At 47.6% G+C, this 12,390-nt stretch overlaps 1 protein-coding gene across 1 annotated transcript; it reads left to right on the top strand.

Annotated features, from left to right (window-relative positions):
- The first annotated feature begins 433 nt into the window (after nt 1–433).
- LOC118979238 (histone-lysine N-methyltransferase PRDM9-like) lies at nt 434–11,869 on the top strand. The gene is made up of 14 exons (XM_037035286.1): nt 434–484; nt 966–1,052; nt 1,262–1,385; nt 1,672–1,782; nt 2,844–2,893; nt 5,088–5,244; nt 6,087–6,188; nt 6,389–6,660; nt 7,073–7,140; nt 8,499–8,692; nt 10,414–11,239; nt 11,408–11,698; nt 11,777–11,781; nt 11,865–11,869. Exons 2-14 carry the CDS (start codon nt 993–995, stop codon nt 11,867–11,869), a joined length of 2,265 nt encoding a protein of 754 aa, XP_036891181.1. The 5' UTR covers nt 434–484; nt 966–992.
- The last annotated feature ends 521 nt before the right edge of the window (nt 11,870–12,390 follow it).

Genomic DNA, 12,390 nt, shown 5'->3' on the forward strand with positions numbered 1-12,390 from the left:
TCACTGCTTATGCAGCTCCAGCTCAAAGATGGTTTGGGGGAGGCGGGGCACGGACGGGCCTAGATGTAACTTGGGGATCCCGACCACAGTCTGGTGGAACAAAGACACTTTGTCAGGCGGCAGGAGGTCCACGTTCACCCTAAGGTCCAGTCCCGGCTCAGAGTTCCCAGCTCCTGCGCGATGGCTTCCTCACCTGCTTCGGGACAACCAGCCTCGGAGCTGCAGGCTGCGTGACTGGCGCTCAGGAGACCCGGGGTAGCCAATCCCCGTGGGGCGGGGCGGGTCTTCCACTGGCCAGTCCGGAACCCAGGGGGCTCTGCCCCGCCCTTTCAGCTTTTTCTGACCGCCCATTGGCGGGCAGAGCCCTGGGATCCCAGTACTGATTGGCCGCTATCCAGGATGGCACCTCCCACCCAAAAAGCCCCGGAGCTCCGAGAGGAGCTCCGTGGAGGTGGGTGGCGGCAGGTGTCCCGGAGACTGACCGGTAAGCGGGGAGCCTTGCTACGTGGAGCCCGTAGCCCGAGACCTTCAAAGTCCAGCCTAAGAGACCCCCCGATGCCCTCATCCTGAGGGGCCCCAAACCCCTTCAGCACAGAGGGGCCCACGTGCGCCAACCCGGAGGACCCCCCAACGCTTAGACCCCCAAACAGCCTGAAAACCCCAGTTCCCCTCAGCACGGGGCACCCAGCCTGCAGCTCGCCCGGGAAGACCGAGTCTCCCCAAACTCAGAGACGCTAAGTGCCGGCGTCCTGGAAACGAACTCCGTGGTGGGGACCCTTCGATGAGACCCCCCAATCTCCTCAGCCGCAGGGGTCTGACCCTCCCCCCAGGCCTCAGCGTCCTCAGCCCGGAAGACGCCCCGGCCGTCGGCCCCTCCCCCCGCAGGGCCCCGTGTCCCCCGCTCCTTGCGCCCCGCCAGGCTGGAGAAAGGCGTTCGGCCCTCTCAGCGCCTTCTCCTTCCACAGGCGCCTCGGACTCGGGGCTGGGACGCCATGAACCCCGCCGGCGGCCCGCAGCACAGCCCTGCGGGAGAAGCGGGGCGGACGCCTCCGGTGAGCTGAGGGGCGGGCAGGGCGCGTGGGGACAGGGCTCCACAGACGCCGGGCCCTCGGGGTGGCCCTGGCTGTGCGCGTGCAGAGCGCTGGTGGGAGAGACGGGACTCCCGGGGCAGGGCAGGGAAGACCCTCCGCGCACGCGCGCTCGCGCGCTCACTCGCACACTCGCATCACCCAGTTACTGAAGTTTCCACTCTCTTCTCCAGGAGGAAGACGCTTCGGAAGACGCTTCCCTCTACTTCTCCAGGGAGGAGTGGGCAGCGATGGGGGACTGGGAGAAACGTCGGTACCAGAACGTGAAGAGGAACTGCCACGTGCTCACCAGCCTAGGTAGCGAGTGCGCAGGCGCTGGGCGGGAGGAGTCGGTGAGCGGTCAGGCTGCTGGGTTGGCTGGGACTCAGGCGACTCCATCCGCCTGCAGCTCCCTCCTGCATGGACACCAATCAGGGGGCGTTTGTTCCTTCGTGTCACAGCAGGGCTGGCCCTGACGGCGCGGCGCTCACAGCAACTCCTTGCAGACTCTCCCATCCCATCGGGGCCAGTCCCACGGGCTTCCTGGATCTTGTTCCTCTTCCAGGCTCTGTGCTTTCAGGACAAAGGTTTTGTCTCTTTCCAGGTCTCAGGGCCCCTCGACTAGCTTTCCTGTGTCACCACCACAGGCAGGCCACCGAGCTCCAGGAGGAGGACCCTGAGGACGCTGATGAAGAATGGGCTCCAGGGCAGCGAGGTGAGGGGCAGGAGGAGGCAGAGCTGCCCTCCCGACACGGACCTGGTGTAGGTCAGGCTGCATCTCGGGACATAACCAGGGGACAGGGCTTGCTTGTCCAGCGAACACGCAGGATGCAGAACAGTGTGTCGTACAGTGAGGGGCTATTCCTGTAAACTGTCAAGCATGCAACATAATCATATATATTTATAGATACATTAATAACCAGTAATTGTATAAGAACATACAAGTGAATAAGAAATAACTAATTCAGAAGAGTTGTCATCACATGAAAGGGAGACAGGTCTGGCAGGTTAGGAGTGTTCCAACACCTGGTTGCCCGATGGCCTGCACGGAGACAGACGGGAACAGTATTAACCATGGTGATTCCGGGAGCTGGGGGGAGGGCCAGGGTCAGTAGTGGGTGATCACTGTATCATTTCCTGATATCAGCCATGGTACCATTCTGTCTAGTATCATGAGTGTTTGGTTGGTGGGGGTCAGTCCACTTTCAGGGGTCTGGGATTCAAACATAGCTGAAGCCAAGATGTGATCTTCAACTTGACTGGAATTCTATTTCTGTGGTCATCAGACTGTGGATGCTGACCAGAGACTAATGATTAAGGAAGGGTGTGGATGGCCCTTCCCTATGTGCACAGGGGGGAGGATACCAGAGAAAGGAGGTGAGATGGTCGTGGTGCCCTTAGCCCAGACAAGGCCAGTTCAAATGCAAAAAACAGGACGGAGAAAGGGTTATTTTGAAAACATGGAATTTCTGTGCAGTTACTTTTATTACATTTTTTTTCAGGAGAGGCCAATGTATCTTTTAATAAATGATAATAGATGTTTTATGAACATAGGGTGAAGCGTAGATGACACTTGTCTATTTTTTTAATCATTCTAATTAAATTAGTGGGTGGCCCCAATAGAAGCATAAGCGTTAATGAAATCTCGGAAAATATTTTCCAATCATCCTAGGATTGTTCTTGGACTACTCGTTCAGAATTATGTGTCCATAATAAGAATCTCCAGATTTTGGAAACATTTACCAACCGAAACACTGATTTCTCATCGTCTTTCAGTGAAACCTTCTTCGGTGGCCTCCAGAAGGGAACACAGTAAACATAAGAAGGTGAGTATTTCCCAAATCCTGTTGACAAGAAATTTTTCCTCATGGATAGAAATGCAGGTAAGAGTAGGAAAATGCAGAAAGTATCCTAGGAACTGCTGCTTTCCTTTCCTGGTCTCCAACACATTGTCCGATATTACCATCTTTTTTAAAGATTTTATTTATTGGTGTAGCTCAGTGGATTGAGCACAGGCCTGCGAACCAGAGGATCGCGGTTCAATTCCCAGTCAGGGCACATGCTTGGGTTGCAGGCTGGTTCCCTGCAGGCCAACTCCCAGCAGGGGATGCACGAAAGGCAACCATACATTGTAAATAAATAAATAAATAAAATCTTAAAAAAAAAGATTTTATTTATTGATGTTTTAGACACACAGGAAAGGAGGGAGAAAGTGAGGGAAAGAAGCATGTTCGAGATACACCTGTATGGGTTGCCACTCACCCACCCCCAAGTAGGGAACCTGAACTGCAAGCCAGTCGTGTGCCCTGACCAGGAATGGAATTGGTGACCTTTCAGTCTGCAGGCCAGCACTCAATCCACTGAGCCCACCAGCCTGGCTCATCATCATCTTAATAGTTAACAACTACAGCAACAGTAGTGACTACCATTTGTTTCATTCTCACAAATGTGTCAGACTTTAAGAATTCTACATGAATAAACTCACTTAAACATTATAACACCCCGATAAGGTACATACTATAACTGTCACCATTCATGATGAGGAAAGTGATCTTTCAGAGATACAAAAATGTTTGACTGTATGTCTAAGATCACAGTATCAGTGGTAGTGCAATCTAACCCATATTTGCTTCTCTAAAACACTTACAAACTCATTAAAACTTTCAGGGTTTTGCCTTCACCACCATGACCAGTTGGTTGTCATGCTGCAAAGCGAAAGATCGCCAGTTTGACTCCTGGTCAGGGCACATGCCTGGGTTGTGGGTCAGTTTCCAGGTTGGGGTGTGTGTGAAAGGCAAGTGATCAATGTTTCTCTCTCTCTCCCTCCCTTCCCCTCTCTCAAGAAAATGAACTAAATCTTTTTTTTTAATTAGAAAAATAAACTTTCATGGTTTCTGAAGTTTACATTGTCTTATCCATATGTCATTACATGATTCATCTGACTGACTGTTTCAACCAAAGTTCTTCTCTGCTATACTGGAGTGAGAGATGCACTAAGACCCTCTGACTAAGGAAAGTGTAAGGCGTGTAGGCAGCTTGTACAGTGGGTGGTCCCAGATGAAAAAGAATGTAAAGTGTCCAGGATCACAGCCTCCCCCTCTAATCAGAAAAAGCATCTCCCACCCCTGAGGAGCTTCAGGTTTGATGATTGAGAAACAACAAATAATAAAATGACTTAAGGAGTTCATATAGGTTATACACTCTTCTATAGAAACTCATTCATCTGGAACTGATTTCAAATGCCCTTTCTTATAGGGTGAAGTAACAGCTTCTTTCTCTGAGTTCCAATGAGGCCACTCTCATCCTGTTTAGAATCATTTGTTCAACCTGCCTCCCTCCGTGTTGTGAGCTCTTTAAGAGACTGGTCCATACCTGAGACTTCTCTGAGGTCAGAGGCCCAGGTCAGGGCCCCTGAGGGCCCCCAAATGTTTGCTGAATGATTTCACAATTACAAATTAAATTAGAAAATGATCGATGAACGCTGAAGGAAATTTCTCTGAGATTTGAAATATGGAGAGAGTTGAGGGGTAAATTGATAGCAAGACTGTAATCTCATTCATACTGTATTACACAATTCACAGAACACTTTGGTGAGCATTATTTCATTGCACGTTCACTGTAACATTCAAAATTAGCATGCTATAGACCATGAAACTGAAGACAACTAGCTACTGATACAGCCTTATTCAAACAGAATTGGTGGGAACCAGCTAATCTGTGTACAAATATTCTTCCTAAGGTATTGTAAATTTTATCACCATTTTACTTATTGTCTAGATACATTTCTGCCAACTCTTTATTCTCTTCCCAATATCCTTCACTCTCAATATTATAGATACAGTTGAAAGGCATGATTTCTAATCTTGGATTCCTTATCCACATTGGCCCTGTCCCCTCTAATACTCATTCTCCCAACGTATTTTCAAGGGTTGAAGTATTAAAGACATGCATGTAAATTATATGATAGGCCTTAAAAATTAAATACATGTAATCTTTTAATATGTGACTCTTATATTGAAGGCAACACCCAAGATACCATTAAGCAATGAATATAGTTTGAAGGAATTGTCAGGAACAGCAAATTTGATGACTGCAAGTGACTCAGAGCATGGCCAGAAACCAGTGTCCCCTCCTGGAGAAGCATATGCCTTTGGAAAACACACTAGACAAAAATCAGGTAAGAGAAAATGATTTGGAAACTTAACTTCTTCTAAGTCCTATAGAAGGGCTGATAAGTATGACCTAGGTGTGTGAGGTGAACTATGGATGGGTCTGGATTTCAGCTGGGCTAAGCTGAGACTAAAGTTACCACTGGACCTTTGGGCAAATCATATAAATTCTCTGAGCTCCCGAATGCTAATGTATAAAGTGAACATAAGGATACTTCGCTCATATGTTGTTTGAAAACATTAAATTGAATTTATTTTTTAAAGATTTTATTTATTTATCTTTAGAGGGGAAGGGAAGGAGAGAAGGAGAGAAGTATCAATGTATGGTTGCCTCTCATGAGTCCCCCGCTGGGAACTGGCCTGCAACCCAGGCATGTGCCCTGACTGGGAATCGAACCACGATCGTGTGGTTCGCAGGCCTGCGCTCAATCCACTGAGCTATGCCAGCCAGGGCTCGAAAACATTAAATTTAATTTAAAACAACTGACACATGCAAGTTGTCCAATAAATTTATCTGTGATAATAGCAACCACACTTTATTGGTGTTGTGTGCCCAGGCCTTTACTCAATGCCTAACACATAATGTGCACTCCATAAATATTTTATGAATGATTACAGGTTGGCAAATTAAACCTGGTAATGGGAAGATCTAGAAACTAAAACTAAATCAGTCATCTGTAGTTAGTATGGAATCTTCATCTTCTGAACCAATAGTTAACGGAGTAAAATACCAGAGTGTGCAAACAGACAGGTGATCATTTGATGCGAGGAGATTGTGTGTTATCTGACAAAATGGGAACTAACACTCCACACCATACCAACCTTGCTCACCTGATCTTCTCCAACTTAGAACTCAAGAGAAAGGAAATGGATGTGAAGATGTACAACCTACGAGAAAGAAAGGGCCATGTGTACCAAGAGATCAATGAGCCCCAGGATGATGACTACCTTTGTAAGTGACCCACACTAAGAAGTATATTATGATACAATAATTTCATCTAGTCCTTTGGTCCCCGAATCATTCACTTCCTCTAAGTGACCTGGAGTACAGGATTGAGTCTCAGTGATGTCAGTGCCAGACTCCCTCTGAAGCTCTCTGTGTCCAGGAACATGTACTAAACCTTCCCTAAGCCCTGTTGCTCTCACCTCCAGATTGTGGGAAGTGTCAGAACTTCTTCATCAACAGCTGTGCTGTACATGGTCCCCCTACATTTGTAAAGGACAGTGCAGTGGACAAGGGGCATCCCCACCATTCAGCCCTCACCCTGCCCCCTGGGTTGAGAATCGGGCCATCCAGCATCCCTGAGGCTGGGCTTGGAGTGTGGAATGAGGCAGCTGATTTGCCTGTGGGTCTGCACTTTGGCCCTTATGAAGGACACATCACAGAAGATGAAGAGGCGGCCAAGAGCAGATACTCCTGGCTGGTAAGAACTATTTACCTCTTCCACTATCCTCAGGCTTCCCCACATTCCTTCTGAGGCCTGGAGGAACCTCATCTCTTATGTGCCAGACATGGAGGGGACAATGTGGTTAGCTCTGTGTACTGACTGGACTTTCCATGAACACAGAGCTGCTGTGTAAGGATCAGAAGGTAAATGGGAGTAAAGTGGTACAGACACGAAGGAGTGGCTCCTCCCTTGTGGGGCTCCTACTCTGATTGGACAGGTAGACTCGGATGTATAGGTGAAGGATAAGAAAAATATCATGTGGTCACAACTGGCACTTGAATCCCCATATAGGTGGAAAGAACTCTGATGACAGAGTAAAATAATTCTTCTGACTATTGCCTCTCCACCAAAAAAATAAAAGGTCTTCAACTTCTTTTCTGAAACACAGATTGCCAAAGGGAGAAACTGCTATGAGTATGTGGATGGAAAGGACAAATCCTGGGCCAATTGGATGAGGTGAGATCAACAGGTCTCTGGGTGCCAGAGGGGAAACTCATCCCCCACATGCCCATATATCTTTCCCTCTCATCATACCTCCCTCAATGGTCTCCCTTAATCCGTTTTTTCCCTCTTTTTCTCCATATAGTGTTCTTTCACTTCAGGGGATTTTTAAGAAAAAAGTACAGTGTGTGTCCTCAAAATATAAAGCTCTCTGCTAAACACCATTTGTGCGCTGGAAAGGTCCTTGAAGAGCCTGGAAAGGTCCTTGTATCCCTAGATACACCAAGGACACTGGATTACTTTAATTTATCAAATGAACATCAATTAAGCATTTACTATATTCTAGTTATGGTGAAGGAATACATTATTTCAGATCACACAACCCATTTCCTTATGGAGGACCCCTCACAGGCAGACATAAAAACAACTGCTTTTAGAAACTATAACTTTGAAGAAGTGCATGGTGTCGAGATAGCACAAACCAAGGATGGCCTAAACCTGTAAGGGTAGCAAACCATCCCAGCCTCACTCCAAACTAGAACTGAGCTTTGAAGCCTGCAGAGGAATGGTCATGGGCCCTTTCCTTAGAGGAGCTCTCTTTTATCGGGGTTAACAGAATGTGAATCAACTACTATTGTTCTGTTTTATTCTAACAAGACAAAAAGACATTCAATTTAATTTTCTATAGTAACCTTGGGCAGGCAAGTGAATGGTATCCTAAATACAGTGTAGGGAGGTTGGAGAAAGGCCTCCCAAGAGAAAACAGACGTGGGCTGAGTACTGGATAATTAGTGAGCTAATTTAGAAGCAGAGCCCAAGCCCTGGCTGGTGTAGCTCAGTGGATTGAGCATGGGCCTGGGAACTACACGATCGTGGTTTGATTCCCAGTCAGGGCAAATGCCTGGGTTGCAGGCCAGTTCCCAGCAGGGGACCCATGAGAGGCAACCATACATTGATACTTCTCTCCTTCCCTTCCCCTCTAAAAGATAAATGAATAAATAAATAAATAAGAAGCAGAGCCCGAGATCAAGCACCAGGCTCTCTGGTGTGAGACAACTTGATTTATACTTTGGAGAAGCCAGATATCACTGGATATTATGGCCAGTCAGGGTGGAGATTGAGTCTAGAACTGGGTTTTAGAAAATGGTATTAGGCAGGAGGAACACTGCAAGGAGGACTTGGAGGCAGGAATTCACATGACACGCTGACAGATACTCAGACACTGAACAGAAGGTTCCCTGGGAGCATTAGGGGCAGTGGGCAACACCAGAACCTGAGGGCCTTAAGAATCAGTGAGGGTCTGGACATGTATGTAACAGGTAGTGGGAACTCATCACCATGGTTTTCTTTCCCTTCATGTGCCTCAATCCCAGGTTTGTGAACTGTGCCCGGGATGATGAAGAGCAGAACCTGGTGGCCTTTCAGTATCACAGGCAGATTTTCTACCGAACATGCCGGGTCGTCAGGCCGGGCTGTGAGCTGCTGGTCTGGTGCGGGGACGAGTATGGCCAGGAGCTGGGCAGCAAGTGGGGCAGCAAGTGGAAGAGAGAGCTCGCAGCTGGGAGAGGTGGGCACCACTGTTCTTCAAAACAGAAAGAAAAGAGAATTCTCCATAGAAATATTCATGATCCAACTCTTAAGCAGAGTAAAATCCACTCTAAAGTCAGTAAAGTTTCAAATCACATGCTTCAGAAATGCACAATACATTCATATGCCTTTGACTCTCAGGCAGAATTTTATATTTTTTATTTTTAACATATTTCTTCCCCAAAATACACAACTGCTTTTAGTGCTAAAAGGCTGACAGACAAAAAAGTTTTCAAGCACTAACCAGCTCTGCCACCAAGGCAGTTGTTCTGACATTTTTATAGCTGTTTCTTAATTTTCTTCCATACTTCTTAATAAAACATTTCTTATAGGCATTCATTATTTTTTACAGATTTTTCCCTGGCTGGTGCTGCTCAGTGGATTGAGTGTCAGCCTGGGAACCAAAGGGTCACCGATTCCCAGTCAGGGCACATGCCTGGGTTTCGGGCCAGATCCCCAGGAGTGGACACGTGAGAAGCAACCACACATGGATGTTTCTCTCCCTCTCCCTCTCCCTCCCTCCCTTCCCCCTTTTCTGAAAATAAAATAAATAATAGATCAAGTCTTTAAAAAAAGGATTTGATTTATTTTTACAGAGTGGAAAGGAGGGAGAAAAACATCAGTGTGCAAGGGAAACATTAATCCATTGTCACACACCCTCAACTGGCCTACAACCATGGCATTTGCCCTGACTTGGGAACTTGTAACCTTTCAATTTGTGAGACAACACCCAATACACCAAGCCACACCATTCAGGCAGGGCACATTCATTCGTCATTTCAGTAAATTGTCATGAGAGATCCTACTCTGTGTCACAGAGGGTCCTGGGACCTGGAAATACAGAGTAACATGAGGATGAGAATCACTGCTCTTGAGGAGCTGACGGGGGAAGGAGGGAAATCCAGGCACACGTGCTTACATGTGCAGAACATTATATAGCAGTTAGGGCTTTAGAGAAAACTAATCCAGGACTATTGCCTAGGGATCAGTGTGAGGGAAGGTGCAGTGTGGCAGGCGCAGTGTTATATCCGGGAAGGGCTCTCTCTAGACATAACATTTACAAAAATACCTGCAGACAGAGGGAGCAGCTAGGGCAGGAAAGAAAGGTGGGGCGTTGAATGGGCTGAGAGTCACTCAGATCTCGTCTCAGCACAGAGGGCGGTAATGGAGATCAGACAGACGCTGTGCAGCCCAGAAATGCAGTGCCCATGACCCAAGCTGAGACACTGGGGACTTTCCTGAGTGCAAGTGTGCAGTTGTCAGCTGTACAGTGGTGTGTTCACTGTTCTGATTATGCTTTGTTAATTTTTAGAAAATAACTCCAGTGGGCAATCCCCTCAGATTACTTTATCTCCAAGTGAGAGAGCAAGGTGGCCTAGCCAGAGAGGACCAGGAGTCAGGCGTGTAAGAAATGTGGTTGAAATATTTTGAAACAGGTCTTCCTAGTGCATTTGAAATAGTCTAACACTAAATGAGATAAAGCATAAATATCTGGTGTGAGGCTTGAGGAAGGACATTTCATTTTCCTATTTTAGAAAACTGAGAGAAGAACTATCTAGTTGGGGCCTGTGGTTTTCCTCTTGAACATGACTTAGAAGATACCTATAGATGGGAAAGGTCACTGCAGTTGCATCCACACGGAGTGAAATCCACACAGGCATTCTCATCAACATCTGCCCTGACCAAACCTTTCTCTTTCAGGGGAACCAAAGCCAGAGGTGCACCCATGTCCCTCCTGCTCTCTGGCCTTCTCCAGTCAGAAATTCCTCAGCCAACATGTGAAACTCAATCATCCCTCTCAAATTCTCCCAAGAACATCTGCAAGAAAACACCTCCAAGCAGAGGAACCCTGTCCAAAGGATCAGAATCAGCAGCAGCAACATACTAACACACAGAGCTGGAATGATAAAGCTGAAGGTCAAGAAGTCAAAGAAAGGTCCAAACCTTTGCTTAAAAGGATGAGTCAGAGGAGAATCTCAAGACCCTTTCAACCTTCCAGTGAACAAATAAGTAGCTCTAGTGAGCACGAAAGAATGATGGAGGAAGAGCCCTGTAGAGGCCAGAAAGACTGTCCAGAGGACATGGGCAAGTTATTTGTGAAAGCAAGAAAGTCAAGAATTGTACAAACAAACAAGCATGGAGGGTGTTGGCAAGGCTTCAGTGACGGGTCGCATCTCATCAGAGACCAGAAGACACACTCAGGGGAGAAGCCCTATGTTTGCAGGGACTGTGGGAGAGGCTTTACACGGCCATCACATCTCATCACACACCAGAGGACACACTCAGGGGAGAAGCCCTTTGTTTGCAGGGAGTGTGGGCGAGGCTTCACACAGCAGTCAAATCTCATCACACACTTGAGGACACACTCTGGGGAGAAGCCCTTTGTTTGCAGGGAGTGTGGGCGACGCTTTACAAGGAAATCACGTCTCATCACACACCTGAGGACACACTCAGTGGAGAAGCCCTATGTTTGCAGGGAGTGTGGGCGAGGCTTTACCTGGAAGTCACATCTCATCACACACCAGAGGAGACACTCAGGGGGAAAGCCCTATGTTTGCAGGGAGTGTGGGCAAGGCTTTACACGGCCATCACATCTCATCAGACACCAGAGGACACACTCAGGGGAGAAGCCCTTTGTTTGCAGGGAGTGTGGGCGGGGCTTTACACAGCGGTCAAATCTCATCACACACTTGAGGACACACTCAGGGAAGAGGCCCTATGTCTGCAAGGAGTGTGGGCGAAGCTTTACAGAGTGGTCAAATCTCATCACACACTTGGGGACACACTCAGAGGAGAAGCCCTATGTTTGCAGGGAGTGTGGGAAAGGCTTTCCATACAAGTCAGGTCTCATCACACATCAGAGGGCACACTCAGGAGAGAAGCCCTTTGTTTGCAGAGAGTGTGGGAGAGGCTTTACATACAAGACAGATCTCATCAGACACCAGAGGACACACTCTGGGGAGAAGCCCTATGTTTGCAGGGACTGTGGGAGAGGCTTTACACGGTCATCACATCTCATCAGACACCAGAGGACACACTCAGGGGAGAAGCCCTTTGTTTGCAGGGAGTGTGGGCAAGGCTTTACAGAGCAGTCAAATCTCATCACACACCAGAGGACACACTCTGGGGAGAAGCCCTTTGTTTGCAGGGAGTGTGAGCGACGCTTTACAAGGAAATCACGTCTCATCACACACCAGAGGACACACTCAGGGGAGAAGCCCTATGTTTGCAGGGAGTGTGGGAGAGGATTTACATGCAAGTCAGGTCTCATCAGACACCAGAGAACACACTCTGGGGAGAAGCCCTATGTCTGCAGGGAGTGTGGGCGATGCTTCACACAGAGATCACATCTCATCACACACCTGAGGTCACACTTGGGAGAAGCCCTATGTTTGCAGGTGAAGTGAATGAATCGTTGCTATTAAATCACATGTCAATAGCCATAAGAAGTTTATGGGGGAAAGTCTTACTCTCCCCCCAAGACTGTAGTTGAGAAGTAACTGGTTGAACAAACTCTCCAGTGTCATGACAAGAGACAAGATGGACAAACACTCCCATAGTGATATGGGGATGTCAAAACCAAAGTCGTTCATGTTTGTGTTCTTTTTTTACCTATTCTAAAACATTTTGTGTCCGTACCCATCCTTCATTTTTTCCATCACTGAAAGTAGAGGGTTC

Source organism: Sturnira hondurensis, unplaced genomic scaffold (genome assembly GCF_014824575.4).
Source record: "Sturnira hondurensis isolate 20B ecotype Veracruz unplaced genomic scaffold, ASM1482457v3 Scaffold0022215, whole genome shotgun sequence".
NCBI classification, from domain to species: Eukaryota; Metazoa; Chordata; class Mammalia; order Chiroptera; family Phyllostomidae; genus Sturnira; species Sturnira hondurensis.